Source organism: Columba livia, chromosome 28 (genome assembly GCF_036013475.1).
Source record: "Columba livia isolate bColLiv1 breed racing homer chromosome 28, bColLiv1.pat.W.v2, whole genome shotgun sequence".
NCBI lineage: Eukaryota > Metazoa > Chordata > Aves > Columbiformes > Columbidae > Columba > Columba livia.
In genome coordinates this window covers 2715072-2734931 of record NC_088629.1, presented here as the reverse complement: position 1 = coordinate 2734931, position 19860 = coordinate 2715072, and the positions used below count along the sequence as shown (strand labels likewise).

Below are 19860 nucleotides of genomic sequence, written 5' to 3'. Positions count from 1 at the left end.
TTATTATTATTTAATATTGCTATTCTCCTGAAAGGGCAGCAGAACAAGGCCCCACCACCCCCCATTCACTCCACACACAAGGCCAGAGCTGCCCGGCTTTTCGCATCCAATTAATCTAATTAGCCATATATTTAATTAAACACCCATTAATTCCAAGGGCACATACACACACCAGGCCTGGCAGCCGGCTAATCCTCATGGCGGGGTTTTATTTACTTATTAATCACTATTTATCAATTAGGAGTGAATTCAGGACTCTGTTTGCTGTGGCTTTGTGACGTGGCTCCAAGGCCAATTTTGGGGCAATTTGAGACGTTTTAGGGACAAATGAAGCCTGTTTGGAAGTTTGCAGAACAAAAACCACCCCGGGGAGACAACGGGCAGGAAAATGAGGGGGAAAACTGCATTTTTGTAGATGTTTTTCCAACTTTTTCCAACTACAAACGGCTCTCGCGAGTTGGGGAGGAAGACGCGGCCTCTTCCAGCCCAATGGGAAATGGTGAAAAACGGAGCGTCATTTTTAGACATTTGCAGCAAAATCCAAGCGGGGATTTCCCGCGGTGGCGCCGGTGGCCGGTGCCGTTGCCGGTGTCACCGTCGTGGCTCCGTCACCGATGTCGTTTGGCTCCTGGGGGCACCGTGAAGCCAGGCCGGGGGTCCCTCCTCCGTGTGCTCTGGTGTCGGGTTGTGGCCCCGAGCGAAGGCCCCGGCGGTGACGCCGAGTCGGTGACATCGGCCGTGGCACAATGGGGCACAGTCCGGCCTGCCTGGAGGAGATGGGACTCTGCCCTGGCCCCTCTGGCCCCTCTGTCCTTGTCCCTTTAGCCCTGTCCCCTCTGTCTGCTCTGTCCCCTCTGCCCCATCCGCTCTGCCCTGTCCCCTCTGTCCCCTCTGCCCTGTCCCCTCTGCCCTGGCCCCTCTGTCCCCTCTGCCCTGTCCCTTCAGCCCTGTCCCCTGTGCCCCTGTCCCCTGTGCCCCTGTCCCCTCTGCCCCTGTCACCTCTGCCCCCTCTGCTCTGTCCCCTTTGCCCTTGTCCCCTCTGTCCCCTCTGTCCCCTCTGCCCCATCCCCTCTGCCCTGTTCCTTCAGTCCCGTCCCCTCTGTCCCCTCTACCCCGTCCCCTCTACCCTGTCCCCTCTGCTCTGGTCCCTTCAGCCCCATCCCCTCTGCCCTGTCCCTTCAGTCCCGTCCCCTCTGCCTTGTCCCCTCTGCCCCTGTCCCCTCTGCCCCTGTCCCCTCTACCCTGTCCCCTCTGCTCTGGTCCCTTCAGCCCCATCCCCTCTGCCCTGTCCCTTCAGTCCCATCCCCTCTGCCTTGTCCCCTCTGCCCTGTCCCCTCTGCCCTGACCCTTCAGTCCCGTCCTCTCTGTCCCCTCTACCCTGTCCCCTCTGTCCCCTCTACCCTGTCCCTTCATCCCCATCCCTCTGCTCTGTCCCCTCTATCCCCATCCCCTCTGCCCTTGTCCCCTCTGCCCCTTTAGCCCCGTCCCCTCTGCCCCTGTCCCCTCTACCCTTGTTCCTTCAGCCCCGTCCCCTCTGCCTTTGTCCCTTTAGCCCTGTCCCCTGTGACCTGTCCCCTCTCTACCCTTTGTCCCATCTGCCCTGTCCCTTCAGCCCCGTCCCCTCTGCCCCTGTCCCCTCTACCCCTGTCCCCTCTGTCCCTTCTGCCCCATCCCCTCTACCCCTGCTCATTCTGTCCCTTCAGCCCCGTCCCCTCTGCCCCATCCCCTCTGTCCCCTCTGCCCTGTCCCCTCTACCCCGTCCCCTCTGTCCCCTCTTCCCTTGTCCCTTTAGCCCCTGTGCCCTGTCCCCTCTGCCCCACCCCCTCTCCCCCTGTCCCCTCTGTCCTTGTCCCTTTAGCGCCATCCCCTCTGCCCTGTCCCCTCTACCCCAGTCCCCTCTGTCCCTTCAGCCCTGTCCCCTCTGCCCTTGTCCCCAATACCCCTGTCCCCTCTGTCCCCTCTGCCCTTGTCCCTTCAGCCCCGTCCCCTCTGCCCTGTCCCCTCTGTCTCCTCTGCCCTGTCCCCTCTGTCCCCTCTGCTCTGTCCCCTCTGTCCCCTCAGCCCTTGTCCCTTTAGCCCTGTCCCCTCTGTTCCCTCTGCCCTTGTCCCTTCAGCCCTGTCCCCTCTGTCCCCTCAGCCCTTGTCCCTTCAGCCCTTGTCCCTTCAGCCCTGTCCCCTCTGCCCTGTCCCCTCTGCGTTCCACCTGCTCCATCCCGACAGACGTTTGGGGTGAGACGATCCAGCTTTGGCTCCGCCGCCCCGTGTCCTCGCAGGGACGGCAGGACCGGCGTCCCCACCGCGGCTCGGTGACACCGGCTCCTGGGGACGTGCCAGCACGGTGGGTTCCACAGCCCCAGCCCACAGAGCCCTGGAGAGAGAAAAACACGTTAAAGAAACACCCCGCGGGGTTTTCCCTCCTCCTCGCGCCGTGTCACCCCAGGACCGTCACTGTCCCCGTGGTGAAGGTGACAAAGGTGAAATGGGGTTGGGGCGGCTGCTGGAAGGAACGAGGCTCTGGAGCCAGGGCCAAGCGTCCTGTGCTGCTGGAGCACGGCGTGGGGAACCTCGGCTCACTGTGGTGCGGGGAGCCTGGGGTCACCATGTGCCGAAGCACGGTGCGGGGAGCCCGGGGTCGCTGTGTGCCAGAGCATGGTGCGGGGACCCTGCGGTCACCGTGTGCTGGAGTGTGGTGCGGGGACCCCGGGGTCACAGTGCTGCTGGAGCACGGTGTGGGGAGCCTGGGGTCACAGTGGTGCAGGAGCACGGCGTGGGGAGCCCGGGTTCACCGTGTGCTGGAGTGTGGTGCGGGGACCCTGGGGTCACCATGTGCCGAAGTGCGGTGCGGGGACCCTGGGGTCTCCGTGTGCCGGAGCACGGCGTGGGGAGCCAGGGTCACCGTGTGCTGGAGCACAGCGCGGGGACCCCGGGGTCACCGTGTGCCGGAGCACGGCATGGGGAGCCTAGGGTCACCATGTGCCGAAGCGTGGTGCGGGGACCCTGGGGTCTCCGTGTGCCGGAGCACAGCGCGGGGACCCTGGGGTCACTGTACTGCCAGAGCATGGCATGGGGAGCCTGGGGCACCATGTGCTGGAGCACAGCGCGGGGACCCCAGGTCACCGTGCTGCCAGAGCACAGCACAGGGACCCCGGGGTCACCGTGTGCTGGAGCACGGTGCGGGGACTCTGGGGTCACTATGTGCTAGAGTGGGGACCCCGGGTCACCGTGCTGCCAGAGTACGGTGTGGGGACCCCGGGGTCACCGTGTGCCGGAGCACGGTGTGGGGACCCTGGGGTCACCGTGTGCCGGAGCATGGCGTGGGGACCCTGGGGTCACCGTGTGCCAGAGCATGGCGTGGGGACCCCGGGGTCACTGTGTGCCGGAGCATGGCTTGGGGACCCCGGGGTCACCGTGTGCCAGAGCACGGTGTGGGGACCCTGGGGTCACCGTGTGCCAGAGCATGGCGTGGGGACCCCGGGTCAGTGTGTGACGGAGCATGGTGTGGGGACCCCGGGTCAGTGTGTGACGGAGCATGGCGCGGGGAGCCCGGGGTCACCATGCACCGGAGCACAGCATGGGGACCCCAGGTCACCATGTGCCAGAGCACAGTGTGGGGACCCCAGGTCACCGCGTGCCAGAGCATGGCACGGGAACCCCGGGGTCACCGTGCACCGGAGAAGGCGGCAAAGGCAAAAGTCTCTACGGGGACTTTCCAAAGCATTTTTGGGGAGCGATGCCCGGCCGGCACAGCTGGCGCGTGGGAGGCGCCCCCGGGCAGCAGCTGGCAGACCCACGGGGGATTTCCCCACTCACAAGTGCCCCCCCCGCCCCATCTCTTCTTGGCATGCCCCCAAATTCATCCCGGGGGGCTCAGCTCCCCTGGGGATCCCAGGAGCGGCCCCGGGGGTGGCGCGGCCGCTGCTGTTCGAACCACCCGAACCCACAGCTGGAATCAAACCCCAAAGCTCTTTCATCCGGCTCCGAAGAGCAATTAAAACCACCTCCAGCCCTGCTCCTGCCTGGGGGGCCGTTAATCCTCTCTTGGCACCCAAAAGGCACCTGGAGCGGCACCGAAGCTGCTCCCGCGGGGTGGGGGGACGAGCCTGTCACCCCATCCAAGCCCTGGGGCCCGATCCTGCGCAGCTACAGTGAATAAGTGTCTGGGGGCGGCCGCGGTCCGGGGGGCTCGTGCCGGGGTGGTGGGCGCTGCGTGGGCACCTGGAAACACGAGTGAAACGTGCTTGTTACCGGGAGCCTGTGGCGGTGATTGCAGCTCATCGGCTGCCACTAACGGGACACCAAGAGGTGACGGGGACGGGGCGTCTGCCGCGTGTCACCGCGTCCCGCTCCGCCGTCCTCCCTCCTTTCTCCTTTCCCCCTCTCGCTCTTCTACCATCTTCTGCCTTCCCTGCGCTCTCCCTTCACCACGTCCTCTCGCTCTTCATCTCCCCCTCATCCTCAAATGCCCCCTCTCCCCTCGCACCCTCTCTCCTCCTTCCCTTTTCACCCCTTTTTCTTCTATCCCCCCCAAACTCTTTGTGTTCACCCCTTCCCCCTGCTCCGACCCCTCAGCTCAGCCCCTGCAGTCAGTTCAGCCCCCAACCCACCTCTTGCTCTTCCCCCAATTCCCACCCAGCCTCATTATTAGAATTTGCGATGTCCTGGTGGGCAGGGGGGGGATTAACCCCTAAAAACCCCTTTTAGGCCCCATCCCACTCTTCTCAGCTCCATCCCGGGGGAGACGGGGACGCCCCGTTGGTTTACCCACATTTCTGGGGCTGCATTGGGAGCATCCCCGGCTCTGCGCCCACCGCGACGTGCGAGGTGACCCGAGCTCGAGGGGACGCGCTGGGACGCGGCTCCAGCGCCGCCGGCTCCCGGCACGGCGCAGCCGTTCAAGTCTGAACAGGGCGCGAGGGACAGGGAGGGAAAGCCACGGGGCGCGAGCCCGCCCGGCGCTGGGGTAGGCCGAGCTCGGGCGCCCGGGGCGCTGGCACCGCGCCGGTGGCTGCCGGTGTCGCAATGGGTGGGCAGCCGGGAGCCGGCTACGCCCTGCGGGACTCGCAGCGAGCTCTTGGATCGCCAAGAAACGTTCTCCGGCTCCACCCGGCCGCCGCGCTGCCAGGGCCCGTCCGCCTGGCTCCGGCGGGGCTCTGGCCGTGGGCAGGAGCGGTGCAGCCAAAGCGGTGCCGGTGCTGCCCGCGGTGGGCACACGGCCGGGGATCTTCAGCAGATGGAGACCCCAGCCCCGCGGGCTGTGTGCTGCACACCAGGACAAGGCAATTTCAAAGTGTCCCCGAGGGGACGAGCACCCACGCGGGACCCCCCGCAGCCCGCTGCCCCGCGCCCCCCTTGCTCTCCCGGTCACCCCCCCACCCCGTATCGCCTTCACAGCGCTGCCCTTGTTTAACCAGCACATGGCCCTGGGGGTTCGTTCCCCAGCACTGGGGTGCAGGGGGGTGCTGCATCCTGTCACCACCGGCTTCCTGAGATGGTTGAGCCAAGTGCGGCTCAACCCCTGTGTTGCAGTTTGCACCCATTGCCCCTTGTCCTGTCCCTGGTTGTCACCAGAAGAGCCTGGCTCCATCCTCCTGACACTGCCCCTTTCCATCTTGATCCCCAGCAATGAGTCCCCCCTCAGGCTCCTCTTGTCCAGCTCCAGAGCCCCAGCTCCCTCAGCCTTTCCTCACACGGGAGATGCTCCACTCCCTCCAGCATCTTGGTGGCTGCGCTGGACTCTCTCCAGCAGTTCCCTGTCCTGCTGGAACTGAGGGGCCACAGCTGGACACAAGATTCCAGGTGTGGTCTCCCCAGGGCAGAGCAGAGGGGCAGGAGAACCTCTCTGGACCCAGCTGGTCTCCCACCCAAGCACTGACCAGGCCTGACCCTGCTTAGCTTCCCAGATCAGGTGTTCTCAGGGTGCTATGGCTGTGTATCTGTACGGTCTCCCATCCAAGTACTGACCGGGCCCGACCCTGCTTAGCTTCCCAGATCAGACGAGATGGGGCGTTCTCAGGGTGCTATGGCTGCGTATATACATATATATATACACATATATAGAAAATATATGTTTCTCAAGTGTATCCTTATAGTGTCTGAACTAAACCCTTTATTCAAGGGCAGAGCAGAGGGGCAGGAGAACCTCTCTGACCTACTGACCACCCCCTTCTAACCCACCCCAGGTCCCATTGGCTTCCTGGCCACAAGGGCCCAGTGCTGGCTCATGGTTCCCCTGCTGTCCCCAGGACCCCCAGCTCCCTTTTCACTGCTCCAACAGCTCATTCCCAACTTACACTGGAACCTGGGCTTGTTCTGCCCACATTCAAGACTCTACACTTGCCCTTGTTCTATTTCATCACATTTCTCCCGCCCAGCTCTCCAGCCTGTCCAGGTCTCTGATGGCAGCACAGCTTCCAGTGTCACCACTCCTCCCAGCTTGGTGTCACCAGCAAACTCGCTGACAGTCACTCTATCCAAGTCATTGGTGAATATATTGAATAGTGCTGGTCCCAGTACTGACCCCTGAGGCAGGGTTTGGTGCAGGCAGAGTTTAGTGCAAGCAGGGTTTAGTACAAGCAGGGTTTAGTGCAAGCAGGGTTTAGTACAAGCAGGGTTTAGTGCAAGCAGGGTTTAGTGCAAGCAGGGTTTAGCGCAAGCAGGGTTTAGCGCAAGCAGGGTTTAGCACAGGCAGGGTTTAGTGCAAGCAGGGTTTAGTACAAGCAGGGTTTAGTACAAGCAGGGTTTAGCGCAAGCAGGGTTTAGCACAGGCAGGGTTTAGTGCAAGCAGGGTTTAGTACAAGCAGGGTTTAGTGCAGGCAGGGTTTAGTACAAGCAGGGTTTAGTGCAAGCAGGGTTTAGTGCAAGCAGGGTTTAGTACAAGCAGGGTTTAGTACAAGCAGGGTTTAGTGCAAGCAGGGTTTAGCACAAGCAGGGTTTAGCGCAAGCAGGGTTTAGCGCAAGCAGGGTTTAGCACAGGCAGGGTTTAGTGCAAGCAGGGTTTAGTGCAGGCAGGGTTTAGCGCAAGCAGGGTTTAGCACAGGCAGGGTTTAGCGCAAGCAGGGTTTAGCGCAAGCAGGGTTTAGCACAGGCAGGGTTTAGTGCAGGCAGGGTTTAGTACAAGCAGGGTTTAGCGCAAGCAGGGTTTAGCACAAGCAGGGTTTAGCACAAGCAGGGTTTAGTACAAGCAGGGTTTAGTGCAAGCAGGGTTTAGTACAAGCAGGGTTTAGTACAAGCAGGGTTTAGTGCAAGCAGGGTTTAGTACAAGCAGGGTTTAGTACAAGCAGGGTTTAGTACAAGCAGGGTTTAGTACAAGCAGGGTTTAGTGCAGGCAGGGTTTAGTGCAAGCAGGGTTTAGTACAAGCAGGGTTTAGTGCAAGCAGGGTTTAGTGCAAGCAGGGTTTAGTACAAGCAGGGTTTAGTACAAGCAGGGTTTAGTGCAGGCAGGGTTTAGTACAAGCAGGGTTTAGTGCAAGCAGGGTTTAGTACAAGCAGGGTTTAGTACAAGCAGGGTTTAGTACAAGCAGGGTTTAGTGCAGGCAGGGTTTAGTACAAGCAGGGTTTAGTGCAAGCAGGGTTTAGTACAAGCAGGGTTTAGTACAAGCAGGGTTTAGTGCAGGCAGGATTTAGTACAAGCAGGGAGCTGGATCTAATGACCCCTTTGCCCCAGCACCAAGTACAACCAGGCCCAAGATGACCATATCCAGCCCAGGGTGACCATATCCATCCTGGGATAACCAAATCCAGCCCGGGATAACCATATCCATCCTGGGATAACCATATCCATCCCCAGGACAACCAAATCCAGCCCCAGGATAACCAAATCCAGCCCCAGGATGACCATACCCAGCCCGGGATGGTCGCATCCAGCCCAGGATCCATGCGGGACCGCCGGGGACACTGGGTGTCATCGCTCCCATTCGCTCGGGGCTGTTTGCAGCCCCCGTCTCCGGACACCGTGTGCTCGGGGACCAGCCTGGACCCCCAGGACCCCCCGAACCCATCGTCTGGGTGACTCCAGCGCCGTGACCTTCCAATGGGACCCTCACCCCCTGTTCCCCCAGCCCGCTCGGGGTTTCTGTTCGACCGTCTTGCCAAAGCCCTTTAAATCCCCCGGTCCCGGGAGAGCGAAGGGAGGGGGACGCACCGGGACCGATCCTGGGATGGGTGTCCCCCCCCAGCACAGGGGGTGTCCCTGCCCTGGGAGATGAGGGGTGATGTGCAACTGGGGGTGGCAGCGGTGACACCCCTTCCCCATCCCTCTCCTTCGCCCCACACCTGGGCTCTACGCAGGGCCCCCCCCAGCCATGCCGGGGTCCCCCCCCCGGCTCCTGGCTGTTCCGATGCTCCCTAATCCGCTTGTTTTAATAGCATTAACCGCTTCTAAACAAACCTCCACCTGCACCAGGGGTGATGCCCCCCCCGGGCAGTGCCCCCCCAGGGCCGGGGAAGGAGATTGAGCGGGATTTGGGGGAGATGAAGGAGCGGGAACCCGGCCAAACCCAGCCCGGATGGGCACGATCAGCCCCAAACCTGAACCCCCCAATGACCCCCCAATGTCTCTTGGGGGAACGCCAAAACCAGGACACCCACCTCAATTTGCAGCCCTCCCTCCACATCCATGGTCCCCGCTCAGCTCCTGCCCCCTAATCCAAGGGGGACCCTCACCCAGAGACCCGGGAAAGCTCAGTATCCCCCCTAGGGCTCATGGGGACCCCAAATCTCCATCCTGCACAGCAGCGATGGGGAGAGGCGTCCAGGCTCTCGCTAACGAGACTTTTGCTAATGAGATAGGGAATAAAGAAACGAGGAGAGGAATGAGAAGCGCCCCCAAATTCCCCCACCTGTGCCCCCCCCCAGCCACTTCTCACCCTGGATATAAGCAGATTTACATTGAACCCACCCCCTCCCCGTATATATTCAGGTGATGCTCCCTGAGACCCTCAGAGGGTTTTCCCTCCAGTTCCTGCTCAGGAACCCCCTGGGGGGTCACAGGTGAGTGGGGGGGGGAGGGTCTGGGGTTGGGGTGGTGGGTTTGGGGTTTCTATTCTGGCCGGGGGTGTGGGAGCCCCGAAAGGGCTCCGGAAAGAGGAGAAATGGGGTATTTGGAGGGGTTTCGGCCACGTGCTGGGTGTAACCCCCCCGGTGTTGGGTGCATCCACCTAATGTTGGGTGCATCCCCCCCAGCGCTGGGTGCATCCCCTCCAATATAGGGTGCACCCCCCCAGTTCTGGGTGCACCCCCCCAGTGCTGGGTCCATTCCCCTGGTATTGGGTGCACCCCCCCAGTGCTGGGTGCATCCCCCCGGTGTTGGGTGCACCCCTCCAGTGCTGGGTGCATCCCCCCGGTGTTGGGTGCACCCCCCCAGTGCTGGGTGCATCCCCTGGGTGCTGCATGCATCTCAGATGCAGGGTGCATCCCCCCAATATTGGATGCATCCCCCTGGTGCTGGGTGCATCCCCCCAATGTTGGGTGCATCCTGACCTCTGGGTGCACCCCCAGGTGTTGGGTACACCCCTGGGGTTGGGTGCAACTTGTGTGCCAGTATATCCTGGGTGCACCCCCAGGTGTTGGGTGCACCCCCGGGGCTGGGTACACCCTGGGTGCCGGTATATCCTGGGTGCATCCCCTGGTGCTGGGTGCATCCCCCAAGCGCAGGGTGTACCCCTGGTCCAAGGTGCATCCCCCCAATGTTGGGTGCACCCCCCAGTGCTGGGTCCATCCCCCCAGTGTTGGGTGCACCCCAGTTGCTGAGTTCATCCCCTGGGTTCTGGGTGCATCTCCCCAATGTTGGGTGCACCCCCTAGTGCTGGGTGCATCCACACAATGTTGGGTGCACCCCCCCCCCCAGCGCTGGGTGCATCCCCTGGGTGCTGGGTGCATCTCGGATGCAGGGTGCATCTCCCCAATGCTGGGTGCATCCCCCCAGTGTTGGGTGCATCTCCCCAATATTGGGTGCATCCTGACTGCTGGATGCACCCTCAGGTGTTGGGTGCACCCCCGGGGTTGGGTACACCCTGGGTGCTGGTATATCCTTGGTGCACCCCTTGGTGCTGGGTGCATCCCCCCAGTGCTGGGTGCATCCACCCAATGTTGGTTGCGCCCCCCTAGTGCTGGGTGCATCCCCCCAATATAGGGTGGACCCCCCCAGCGCTGGGTGCATCCATCCAATATCGGGTGCACACCCCAATGTTGGGTGCATCCCCCTGGTGCTGGGTGCATCCCCCCGGTGCTGGGTGCATCCCCATTGCTGAGTGCACCCCCTGGTGCTGGGTGCATCCCCCCAGTGTTGGGTGCATCCTGACCTCTGGGTGCACCTCCAGGTGTTGGGTGCACCCCCGGGGTTGGGTACACCCTGGGTGCCGGTATATCCTGGGTGCACCCCCCAGTGCTGGGTGCATCCCCCAAGCGCAGGGTGTGCCCCTGGTCCAAGGTGCACCCCCCCAATGTAGGATGCACTCCCCAATGTTGAGTGCACCCCCTAGTGCTGGGTGCATCCCCCCAATGTAGGGTGCACCCCTCAGTGTTGGGTGCATCCCCACAATGTTGGGTGCACCCCCCAGTGCTGGGTGCATCCCCTGGGTGCTGGGTGCATCTCAGATGCAGAGTGCATCCCCCCAGTGCTGGGTGCATCCCCCCAATGTTGGGTGCACCCCCCAGTGCTGGGTCCATCCCCCCAGTGTTGGGTGCACCCCAGTTGCTGAGTTCATCCCCTGGGTTCTGGGTGCATCTCCCCAATGTTGGGTGCACCCCCTAGTGCTGGGTGCATCCACACAATGTTGGGTGCATCCCCCCCCCAGTGCTGGGTGCATCCCCTGGGTGCTGGGTGCATCTCGGATGCAGGGTGCATCTCCCCAATGTTGGGTGCATCCCCCCAGTGTTGGGTGCATCTCCCCAATATTGGGTGCATCCTGACTGCTGGGTGCACCCTCAGGTGTTGGGTGCACCCCCGGGGTTGGGTACACCCTGGGTGCCAGTATACCCTTGGTGCACCCCTTGGTGCTGGGTGCATCTCCCCAGTTCTGGGTGCATCCACCCAATGTTGGTTGCGCCCCCCTAGTGCTGGGTGCATCCCCCCAATAGAGGTTGGACCCCCCCAGCGCTGGGTGCATCCATCCAAAGTTGGGTGCACCTCCCAATGTTGGGTCCATCCCCCTGGTGCTGGGTGCATCCCCCCAGTGCTGGGTGCATCCCCATTGCTGAGTGCACCCCCTGGTGCTGGGTGCATCCCCCCAATGTTGGGTGCATCCTGACCTCTGGGTGCACCCCCAAGTGTTGGGTGCACCCCCGGGGTTGGGTGCAACTTGTGTGCCAGTATATTCTGGGTGCACCTCCAGGTGTTGGGTGCACCCCCGGGGTTGGGTACACCCTGGGTGCCGGTACATCCTGGGTGCACCCCCCAGTGCTGGGTGCATCCCCCAAGCGCAGGGTGTGCCCCTGGTCCAAGGTGCATCCCCCCCAATGTAGGATGCACTCCCCAATTTTGAGTGCACCCCCAGTGCTGGGTGCATCCCCCCAATGTAGGGTGCACCCCTCAGTGTTGGGTGCATCCCCCCAATGTTGGGTGCACCCCCCAGTGCTGGCTGCATCCCCTGGGTGCTGGGTGCATCTCAGATGCAGAGTGCATCCCCCCAGTGCTGGGTGCATCCCCCCAGTGCTGGGTGCATCCCCCCAATGTTGGGTGCACCCACCAGTGCTGGGTCCATCCCCCAATGTTGGGTGCACCCCAGTTGCTGAGTTCATCCCCTGGGTTCTGGGTGCATCCCCCCAATGTTGAGTGCACCCCCTAGTGCTGGGTGCATCCACACAATGTTGGGTGCACCCCCCCCCAGCGCTGGGTGCATCCACCCAATGTTGGGTGCACCCCCCAGTGCTGGGTCCATCCCCCCAGTGTTGGGTGCACCCCAGTTGCTGAGTTCATCCCCTGGGTTCTGGGTGCATCCCCCCAATGTTGGGTACACCCCCTAGTGCTGGGTGCATCCACACAATGTTGGGTGCACCCCCCCCCCCAGCGCTGGGTGCATCCCCTGGGTGCTGGGTGCATCTCGGATGCAGGGTGCATCTCCCCAATGCTGGGTGCATCCCCCCAGTGTTGGGTGCATCTCCCCAATATTGGGTGCATCCTGACTGCTGGGTGCACCCTCAGGTGTTGGGTGCACCCCCGGGGTTGGGTACACCCTGGGTGCCGGTATATCCTTGGTGCACCCCTTGGTGCTGGGTGCATCTCCCCCGTGCTGGGTACAACCACCCAATGTTGGTTGCGCCCCCCTAGTGCTGGGTGCATCCCCCCAATATAGGGTGGACCCCCCCAGTGCTGGGTGCATCCATCCAATGTTGGGTGCACCTCCCAATGTTGGGTCCATCCCCCTGGTGCTGGGTGCATCCCGCCAGTGCTGGGTGCATCCCCATTGCTGAGTGCACCCCCTGGGTGCTGGGTGCATCCCCCCAATGTAGGGTGCACCCCTCAGTGTTGGGTGCATCCCCACAATGTTGGGTGCACCCCCCAGTGCTGGGTGCATCCCCTGGGTGCTGGGTGCATCTTGGATGCAGGGTGCATCCCCCAATGTTGGGTGCATCCCCCCAATGTTGGGTGCATCCCCCAATATTGGGTGCATCCCCTGGGTGCTGGGTGCATCTCGGATGCAGGGTGCATCCCCCAATGTTGGGTGCATCCCCCCAATGTTGGGTGCATCCCCCCAGTGCTGGGTGCATCTCGGATGCAGGGTGCACCCCCCAAAGCTGGGTGCATCCCCCCAGTGTTGGGTGCATCTCCCCAATATTGGGTGCACCCCCCAAAGTTGGGTGCATCCCCCAAGCGCAGGGTGTACCCCTGGTCCAAGGTGCACCCCCCCCAATGCCGGGTGCACCCCGGGGTGCTCAGCTCCCTCTCTCCCCGCAGGCTGCGGATGCCGTGTGGCCGTCAGCCCCATGCGCTGCCCGTCCTGCCCAGTCCCTACTGGGCACCAGGTGAGCACCCACTGAGCGGGACAAGGGACGGTGGGGACACCCTCCACCCCACGCGTCCCCCACCCGCACCCGCAGCCACCCCAGTGCCAGGGCACGGCCATGGTCACCTCCTCCCCGGATCCAAAAAGCAGCCGCCCCGCGGGGAGCAGTGACTGCGGGGTGACGTCCCCTGGTCCCCGAGCCCCCGCAGCGTGTCCCGCTCGCCCCGCAGGACTGGCCGTCCCTGCCTGGGCCTACAAGCCAGTGTCCAGCCCGGGCTCCCGGCAGATCCAGCTGTGGCGTTTCATCCTGGAGCTGCTGCAGAAGGAGGAGTTCCGTCATGTCATCGCCTGGCAGCAGGGCGAGTGCGGGGAGTTCGTCATCAAGGACCCCGACGAGGTGGCGCGGCTCTGGGGGAGGAGGAAATGCAAACCCCAGATGAACTACGACAAGCTGAGCCGGGCGCTCAGGTGCTGCGGGGGACGAGGGGCACGGGGGGCAGGACCCTCAGCGCCATCCGTGACCCTATGGGGTGACACCGGGGACGTGGCTCACCCAGTTCCCAGCCCTTGCTGGGGGTGTCCGTCCGTCCATCCACCCGTTAACCCCCACAGGTATTACTACAACAAGCACATCCTGCACAAGACCAAGGGCAAGCGCTTCACCTACAAGTTCAACTTGAGCAAATTCGTCTTCATCCCCTGCCCAGTGTGGGGGTCCCGCTGCCTGTGCCACCCCCCCCGCACGCCCAGCCAGGTGTGGGGTCAGAGGGGACCCAGCCTGGCCGGGGACACCCCTGGGGACAGGCTGTCCCTCCCCAGCGCTGCCACATCCCCCTTTTCCCCCCAGTTGGCGCCGAGTGTGCTGCTGAGCCGGTGGGGGCCGGCGGAGCCGCTGGCCTGGCCCTGGGGTCCCCGGCCCCCCGATGTGCTGGACAAGAAGGCGCCCACCCCCGGGACCCGTAAGTGTGGGGCTGGGGGGGTCGCAGGTGGTGGCCATTGACACGGTGCTGCTGGTGGGCAGGGGACACGCTGGGGACAGGCGAGATGTGTGGCTGGACAGGCTGCGGGTGTTCGGGGGGCTGCGGGTGTTCAGGGGGCAGCGGGTGTTCGGGGGTGTGGGGAATGGCGGGGGCGGGCAGGCTGTGGGTGTTCAGGGGGCAGCGGGTGTTCGTGGGCTGCGGGTGTGGGGGGACAGTGGGTGTTCAGGGGGCTGTGGGTGTTTGTGGGCAGCGGGTGTTCAGGGCCAGAGGGTGTTTGGGGCCAGCGGGTGTTCAGGGGGCTGTGGGTGTCCTGGGGGCGCGGGGAATGGCAGGGGCGGGCAGGCTGTGGGTGTTCGTGGGCTGCAGGTGTTTCAGGGGCTGCGGGTGTTCAGGGGGCAGCGGGTGTTTGGGGGCAGCGGGTGTTCGAGGGGCAGCAGGTGTTCAGGGGCAGCGGGTGTTCCGGGGGCGTGGGGAATGGCGGGGGTGGGCAGGCTGTGGGTGTTCAGGGGGCAGCGGGTGTTCGTGGGCAGCGGGTGTTTGGGGGCAGCAGATGTTCCGAGGCAGCGGGTGTTCGGGGGGGCTGCGGGTGTTTCAGGGGCTGCGGGTGTTCAGGGGGCAGCGGGTGTTCGGGGGCAGCGGGTGTTCCGGGGGTGTGGGGAATGGCGGGGGTGGGCAGGCTGTGGGTGTTCAGGGGGCAGCGGGTGTTCGTGGGCTGCGGGTGTGGGGGAACAGTGGGTGTTCGGGGGGCTGTGGGTGTTGGGGGGCTGCAGGTGTTCGGGGGACAGCGGGTGTTCAGGGGGCAGCAGGTGTTCATGGGGCAGCAGGTGTTTGTGGGCTGTGGGTGTTTGTGGGCAGCGGGTGTTCAGGGCCAGAGGGTGTTTGGGGCCAGCGGGTGTTCAGGGGGCTGTGGGTGTTCTGGGAGCGCGGGGAATGGCAGGGGCGGGCAGGCTGCGGGTATTCGTGGGCTGTGGGTGTTCAGGGGCTGCGGGTGTTCGGGGGACAGCGGGTGTTCAGGGGGCAGCGGGTGTTCAGGGGGCAGCGGGTGTTCGGAGACAGCGGGTGTTTGGTGGGCAGTGGATGTTCCGAGGCAGCGGGTGTTCGGGGGAAGCGGGTATTTGTGGGCTGCGGGTGTTCGGGGGCAGCGAGTGTTCGGGGGCAGCGGGTGCCCGGGGGGGCTGCGGGTGTTTCAGGGGCTGCAGGTGTCTGGGGGCAGCGGGTGTCCGGGGGCTGCGGGTGTTCGGGGGCAGCAGGTGTCCAGGGGGGCAGCGGGTGTCCGGGGGGGCTGCGGGTGTTTCAGGGGCTGCGGGTGTCCGGGGGCTGCGGGTGTTCGGGGGCAGCGGGTGTCCGGGGGGGCTGCGGGTGTTTCAGGGGCTGCGGGTGTTTCAGGGACAGCGGGTGTCCGGGGGCTGCGGGTGTTCGGGGGCGCGGGAATGTCGGGGGGACCGGCCGCTCTGCCCGCAGCGCAGGCCGGGACGCGGCTGCCGGTCCCACAGCAGCACCCAGTGGCTGCCGTGGGCAGGGAGGACGGGCCCCCCCACGGGGCCGAGCCCACGGGAGCACGGACCGCAGGGGCGCGGGCGCCGTGCCCCGGCTGAGCCGCCCCCGTCCTCCGCTGTCCGCAGGCCTCGGCTCCGCGGCCCTCCCTTGCCTGGGGGGCTCCTGCTGCTGGCGGGGGGGCCCGGAGGAGCTCCCCGCCCAGGCTGTGTCCCCCCCACTGTTGCTGGCCCTGGGCTACCCCGCCCCTGCCTGGGCCACCGTCCCCGGCCACGTCCTGGCCCCCCCCAGCTGCCCCCCGCCGCCGCTGCCCCCCCAGCCGGGGGTCCCCACGTCGCTGCTGCTGCACCCCAGCGGCCCCCCCGGAGCCGGCGCTGGGACCCCGCTCGCAGCCGGGGGGCTGGCGCCGGAGCCCCCATGGTCCCCGCCGGGGGAGGAAGGCGAGGAGGAGGAGGAGGAGGCGGAGGAAGGCCGGCGTGGTGGCCGCGCTGCGCAGAGCTGCCCGGGATAGGGGGGGCTCCAGGGCGGGGACACGGGCAGAAGCGGGGTGCACCCCCCACAGCCGGGCCCTCCGGCCGCCCAAGGGTGGGCTGTGCATGGTCGGGGGGGGGGGGGGTAGCAGCCACGACACCCCCACCCCCTTGTCCCCTCGTCCCAAACCCGCAGCCCCCCGGGAGGTGGCGACACCCCCAGCACGGCCGCTGGGGTCCGGCTGAGCCCCCCACAAGCACCGCGGGGTCGGGGGTGCCCCTGCAGCCCCCAGTCCAGCCCTTCGGCCCCCCCGGCCGCTGCCGGTCCCCCCCTGCCTGCGCGAAGGGCACAACCAGCCCCCCCAATAAACCAATTTGCAGAGGGGGGGTCTGGCTGTTCTCCCTCCGGGACACACACACCCCAAAGCCACCTCCCCGCGGAGGGGGGGCCACATCCACAACCCCAGACACCCCCCGAGGGTGCGAAAATGGGATTTGGGGGGACAGCGGTGCGGGGGGGGACACGGGTAGGACGGGCTGGCCCTGGGGGGCAGGGGGAGGTTGGGGTTTGGGGCGCGGGGGGGGCGGGCCCAGCCGCCCCCGCTCGTTCCCTGGGATTCCCGAAAACGGCCCCATTTTCATTTTCACTTTTCCGTGTTTTCCGCCCTCGGAAATCTCGGGGGGACAGGAGTGGGGGGAGGTCCCGCTCCCCTTTTTGGGGACCACACGTCCTCCCGTCATGGCACTCGTGGGGGCTGGAGGGGAGGATTTGGGGGGCTCCTTGCAGAGCACCCCTCCCACACCCCCCAAATCCCTGCTGTGACTCAGTGCCCTCCATAGCAGGGGTGCAGATGGAACCCCCATAACTGGGATGTGCCCATGGGTCCTTCCACACCTGGGTGGCCCCGTGGGTCCCCCACATGTCCAGGTGTCCCCGTGGGTCCCCCAAACCTGAGTGTCCCCGTGGGTCACTCATACCCCAGTCTTGCTGGGGGTCCCCACAGCCGGGTATCCCCCTGGGTACCCCCACATCCCTCCTGTCCCCGGGGGTCCCTCATACTCAAGTATCCCAGTGGGTCCCCCCATCCTTGGGTTTGTGGGTCCCCCCCACATTTATGCTGCCCACATGCCCCCCCCCATCTCTGCTTGTCCCGCCGGGTCCCCCCATGCCCCCGTCTCTCCATGGGTCACCCCACGTCTATGGCGTCCCTGTGGGTGTCCCCTACACCCGGGTCTCCCTGTGGGTCCCCACATATCCCTGCTGACCCCATGGGTCCCCCAGACCCCAGTCTCCCCGTAGGTCCCCCCACATCTGGGGGTCCTTGTCCCCCACACCCAGGCCTCTTTGTGCATCCCACCCCCCCATCTCTGTGGGTCCCCCACACCCTGTTGATCCCCCCCACCCTGGTACCCTCATGGCTCCCCCCACATCCACGCTGTCCCCACGGGTTCCCCACGGCGATACTGTCCCTGTGGGTCCCCTTACCAGCAGGTCCCCCACACCCAGCTCACCCCATGGGTCCCCCAGACCCAAGTCTCCCCATGGGTCCCCCATATCCAAATGTCCCTGTGGGTCCCCCCACATCTATGCTTCCCCTGCGGCTCCAACCCGGGTCTCTCCATGGGTCTCCCCCATCCATGCTGCCCCAGTGGGTGCCCCACGCCCCACTGTCCTTGTTGCTCCCCACACCCAATCCTCCCACGGGTCCCCCCACACCCGGGTAGCCCCGCGGGTCCCCCATATCCAGTTGTCCCTGTGAGCCCCCACACCCAAGCCTCCCCACGGGTGCCCCCACACCCGCGTATCCCCGTGGGTGCCCCTCGGCCGGGCGTCCCCGCCGCCCGTGTGCGTGTCCCCGCCACCGCCCTCCTCCCCCGCACGGCCCCGGCCGGCGCTGCCCCCTCGGCGGCGACGGGGGCTGGGCGAGCCCGGGGATTGGGAGCGGGCGTAGGCCTCTCCCTCGGCCCGGCCCCCAGCGCCGCCGGGCGGGTGGCGGTGGGGGGGTGGCAGCCGCCGCCGCCGCCGCCGCCGCGCCGAGCCCAGCCGGGCCGGGATCACCGCCCGAGCGGGGGGGTCGGGCCCCGCCGAGGCCGCCGGAGCCGCCGGGGATGGTGGCGGCCGGAGCGGGGCGGCGGCTCCCCGCGCCCTGAGCGCCGCGGGGCCGCGGGCGAGGCACCATGAGCGTGCGGCCTCCGCAGGCCCTCGACAGGTAGGGGGGCCCGGGGGGCCGGGGAGGGCCGGGCCGGGGTGGGGGGCGCAGCCGCCCGCGGCCTCGGGGCGGGTGTTGGCGGGGAGCGGGGCCGGGGAGCCCCCGCAGGAACCCTCAGGAAGAGCAAATAACCACCCAAAAATCAGTGCTTCGGGGTAAAAGTCGGTGATCGGGGAGGGCGGGCCGGGCCCTCCGGCGCCCCCCCCGGTCCTCCTCGCCCCCAGCCCGGCCCTCCATGGTGAGCATTCCCAGGGCTGGGCTGCCAACCGGCCCACCGCAGTGGGAAAACGTGGCCAAAATGAGCAGAGGGGAAACACCCGCGTTCCTCCGCTGCTAAATAACTTTCCCCAGGCGCTGCGGGAGCGTTTTGCCCCAAAAAGCTTCAGTTTGAACCCAGATTTATTTTGGAGGGGGGAGGGAGGTTGCGCTGTGGGGTGGCAGTGGCATCGTGCTCCCCTCTTAGCCTCAGTTCCTCGCCGGTAATTAAGCTAATTAAGGGATGTGGTTGCTTTCTGTCCATGGGCACGGCGGGCGAGCAGCTGGCGGGGGTTCCGCTTGTCCCCCCCCAAGCCTGGGACACGGTGGCCCCGGGTGGGCAGCGGTTCTGCGTGTTCCCCGCTCCACGCATGGGAAGGTGGATTCCACGGGCATTTGGGAGCTGGAAAGGGGCTCGGACCTCGGCATCCGCGTCCACGGCCTGAGCAGAGCGACGGGGGCAATACACCCCCAAAACACCCCCTTTGCTTTTGTGGTGACTTGAGGGCTGGAGACAGATTGCGCCCGTCCGCCCCGGGGCTGAGCGGGTGGCAGGATTTGCTCCCCGTGTCCCCGGCACGGCGGAACCAGCGCCGGCACGGACGCCGCAGCACCTCGTCCCGGCCGTGCCGTTGGCGTGGCTCTGCGCCGAAAATGAGGTTTTCTCTTCCCAGAGGAAGCGGGTTGGGGACACCGCGGTGCCTCCGGTGACATCCCTGGCGGGCGGCGTCGAAGATGCCGGCGGTGCCGTGGGGTGGGTTGGGACGCCCGTCGGCACCTGCGGGTGGGCGAGCGGAGCGGCTCCATCGCCATCCCGCTCCGGGGGGAAGAGCGGCCAGAGCGCAACCACAGCTGCGCTTTCCCTATGGCTAACTCCTAATTAGCCGGAGAACCGGGACACAAGGCCCGGTGACAGGGCTTTGCCTTTCACAACCAGCCCCTACGCTGCAGAAATTGCAGAACTGCTGAATTTTGGCCCCGTCCCGGGTGGGGAAGAGTCAAGATCGCGGTGGGACCGCGCCGCCCCGTTCCGGCTGCCCGGCCTCGGGAGCCACGAGGCGTCATTGCCGGGCTTAAGGCTTCTCTGCTCTTTAAATAGCCGCGCTCTCCTCCGCTCTTTAAGGTCAGCGCCTGAAGTGCCCCGGCCGAGCCGGAGCCGGAGCCGGAGCCGGAGCCGCTCGCTGCCGGGTTGCGCGCCCCTTCAGGAGCAAAACCACTGGAAAATGGGTTCACATGAGGACTCTTCCCCCCAAAACGCACCGGCAGCCCCCTCCGGTTTCCCCGCGGCCCCAGCGATGGCTTTGGGGTGCGCATGGGGCACCCACCCATGTCCAGCAGGTTCCCACCAGTGCTTCTCCCCCGGTTTGAGGAGCATCAGCGGGGATGCGACTTGTAGGCGGGTTCGGTCGCCGCTCTCCGACCTCTGGTTTTCCTGTGGTTTCGGTTGTATCACCGTCCTCCCGCTGCGGGCCGCGCGGCGGCTGTTCGGGAGGCAGGTTGTGGAAATAAA

General features: G+C 65.4%; 2 protein-coding genes and 1 long non-coding RNA gene across 4 annotated transcripts in view; 2 read left to right on the top strand and 1 right to left on the bottom strand.

Moving 5' to 3' along the window:
• Positions 1 to 1998: 1998 nt before the first annotated feature.
• On the bottom strand, positions 1999 to 6559 carry LOC135576614 (uncharacterized). The gene is made up of 3 exons (XR_010468433.1): positions 4766 to 6559; positions 4057 to 4215; positions 1999 to 2368 (listed from the first exon to the last, which is right to left on the bottom strand). It is a non-coding gene; the product is annotated as an uncharacterized LOC135576614 (long non-coding RNA).
• A 6627-nt stretch (positions 6560 to 13186) lies between these two features.
• On the top strand, positions 13187 to 17012 carry LOC110364542 (ETS translocation variant 3-like protein). 2 transcript variants are annotated; one of them, XM_065043331.1, is made up of 4 exons: positions 13187 to 13409; positions 13554 to 13695; positions 13789 to 13900; positions 15544 to 17012. In XM_065043331.1, the coding sequence occupies exons 1-4, from the start codon at positions 13378 to 13380 to the stop codon at positions 15924 to 15926; spliced, it is 669 nt and encodes a 222-aa protein (XP_064899403.1). In that variant the 5' UTR covers positions 13187 to 13377; the 3' UTR covers positions 15927 to 17012. The 2 variants fall into 2 exon arrangements, with proteins under 2 accessions (XP_064899403.1, XP_064899402.1); XM_065043330.1 differs by having other exon boundaries at positions 13554 to 13900.
• An 845-nt stretch (positions 17013 to 17857) lies between these two features.
• Positions 17858 to 19860, top strand: part of ARHGEF11 (Rho guanine nucleotide exchange factor 11) — a 36105-nt gene continuing 34102 nt past the window's right edge. Inside the window, 1 exon segment of the mRNA XM_065043275.1 lies at positions 17858 to 18095. Coding sequence (XP_064899347.1) covers positions 18064 to 18095 — 32 coding nt within the window. The 5' untranslated portion in view covers positions 17858 to 18063.

What these genes read in the sequence shown, in the direction of transcription:
- LOC110364542 (XM_065043330.1), top strand. Translation starts at nt 13,378, where the DNA reads ATGAACTACGACAAGCTGAGCCGGGCGCTCAG. An exon ending in AAGCTGAGCCGGGCGCTCAG is followed by an intron (nt 13,410 to 13,553) that starts GTGCTGCGGGGG and finishes TAACCCCCACAG; the next exon opens with GTATTACTACAACAAGCACA. An exon ending in GGCGCCCACCCCCGGGACCC is followed by an intron (nt 13,901 to 15,543) that starts GTAAGTGTGGGG and finishes CGCTGTCCGCAG; the next exon opens with GCCTCGGCTCCGCGGCCCTC.